Here is a 2278-nt window from a genome sequence, read left to right as displayed (position 1 = left end):
TTAAGGAGGCTAAAAAAATATTTCCCTACATCCCTTCAGTGCAGAGGAATCTTTTCTGTACTCCGTAAATATCACAAAACACATACTGTATACAGTTAATCGTAACCGCAGTTATAATCTTACTATTACGTTGTCATTACTGAAAAAAATGATACAAGTGCTGGAGAGATTCTGGCATTCTGCAGCAGCCATTGTATCAACACACTACTTTTAGTATTAGAATGTTAGTACAGTTGAAATCACACATTCAATATCAATCTTAGTAGAGACTCTTTCAATTATCCCACTGAACCTCCTCAGGACATGATTTATATGCGCAATTTTAATTTAAAAAGTGATTGTAGGTTTATAGTTGAAATGTTCCTTTTTGTTAAGCAAATATCATCATACAGCACATCAACTATTTCAATACAGTTCGAGCAGAAGTACACAAGATATCCACATGGTAACGACTGCATATCAAATAATTGAACATTCCACCGAAACTTCAGGACATATTTTATAACCGTTCACGTACGTTGAGACATTTCAGCATAAGTGGACATGAAATATTAGAATATCTAAACACACTTCCTTACTTGTAAAATTTACAGTATCCTTCCACGAGTTCTTGATCATACTGGGTAAAAGAAATATTATAGCAGATCATAAATGGAAATTATGTAAAATAGAAAATTAAAGGTTTATCCCTAATCTTATCTCTCTTTCGCGTTACTGAAAAACTTAGCAAATTGTGTATTTTAACTTTAATATAAAACACACTATGTTTCGTAACAGGACATTTTCTATATGCAAAAGGGGACAGTAGTGAGGACATTTTATACACTAAGCCATTACTCATTAACAGCTGATGTTCCACTATACTAATCACTCCAGAAGAAGATTAATTCTTCTTAATCTTCTGTTTTTAGTTGGACCTTTCAAAAGTGTACTGGCGTACTTATCATAAATGCAAATTTATTTAACAGCAACTAAATCAGCACCAAGTTTCCACACCGCTTTTGCTGTTATTAGTCGTAGTGACCATTTCACGACTGTCCTTCAATGGTGTCTGATTCTGTCCATCACCTTCAGTAGGGTTAAGTTTGATGATACCTTTAGGTGGAGCTTTCAAGGTCATCGCTCCTGAAACCCCACAGTAGTTTTTCTTCAAGTTGACGTCACCGTTTCTTCTAAGTAGAGGCGAAGAGGGATTAGAAGACGAGGGAGAACCCGTGGCGTTCTTCTTCAAAGAGGCAGGTAAGGTGTAGAAGTTCGCCGTTTCATTCGTAGTGAAACTGACAGAGGACTTCTTGGGGTTGATGGTGGCGGTTGCTGGTACGGGCGTCATCGTCTCCTTTGGGAGATCAGGAAACTCATACTCGCTGTCTTCGTCTTGGTCCGATTCTCGTCCGTATATCTGGGTGATCTTTTCGAAGCGCTGACACCAGTCGTTCTTGTAATCGAAAGGGATGTCGCTCTTGGACGATCCTGTGGTGGAATGGAAGCCTAAAATCAGAAAGAAATAATTACGAATATGGCCAGTTTCGTTGGGCAATCCTTTTAACTTAAGAAATGCACTGCTAAATTGAAGTTGCATAGCTATGGTACCAAAATGTGCAATTGTGGAAAATGAACAAAGTTAGAATTCAGAAAAATAGTACTTGAAATAAAAAAAAAAAAAACTATAGTGAACAGTACATAAAAATCAATCATTCTCAAAAGTCAAAAAATGTAAAGCAGGGCTTTAAAGTCTGCAATGTCAAAATACCTAATACAAAAGAATACATATATATATATATATATATATATATATATATATATATATATATATATATATATATATATATATATATAAATTATATATATATATATATATAAATATATATATATATATATATATATATATATATATATATATATATATATAAATATATATATATATATATTATATGTATATATATATACACACACACAGACACACACACACATATATATATATATATATATATATATATATATATATATATATATATATATATATATATACAACCAAAAGAAAGAATGCGGAATCTAATTCTTAATCTATATTTCTAGCTATATTTAACGTAAATATAGGAATTAATATTATCAGTTCGCATCCATATTGCATTTCGTGAGCACAGAATGAATGAAATACCGGCAAGCAAACAAACACGCTCATGGCTGGGTAGGCTACAGGCACACAGACTCACGCACCATGCATAACCTGGAAAGGTACTTTTGTTTAAGCTTTCGGATCCCTTTTTTTTCTCTCTCT

At 33.1% G+C, this 2278-nt stretch overlaps 1 protein-coding gene across 1 annotated transcript in view; it reads right to left on the bottom strand.

Annotated features, from left to right (window-relative positions):
- Nucleotides 1–238: 238 nt before the first annotated feature.
- LOC137643225 (DE-cadherin-like) overlaps nucleotides 239–2278 on the bottom strand; it is a 144761-nt gene continuing 142721 nt past the window's right edge. The window contains exon 14 of the mRNA XM_068376071.1: nucleotides 239–1488. Within this exon, the coding sequence (XP_068232172.1) occupies nucleotides 977–1488 (512 nt within the window). The 3' untranslated portion in view covers nucleotides 239–976. The remainder of the gene's footprint in view (nucleotides 1489–2278) is intronic.

This window comes from Palaemon carinicauda, chromosome 6 (assembly GCF_036898095.1).
Source record: "Palaemon carinicauda isolate YSFRI2023 chromosome 6, ASM3689809v2, whole genome shotgun sequence".
In the NCBI taxonomy this organism is placed as follows: Eukaryota; Metazoa; Arthropoda; class Malacostraca; order Decapoda; family Palaemonidae; genus Palaemon; species Palaemon carinicauda.
This window is presented reverse-complemented; position numbering and strand designations above follow the sequence as displayed.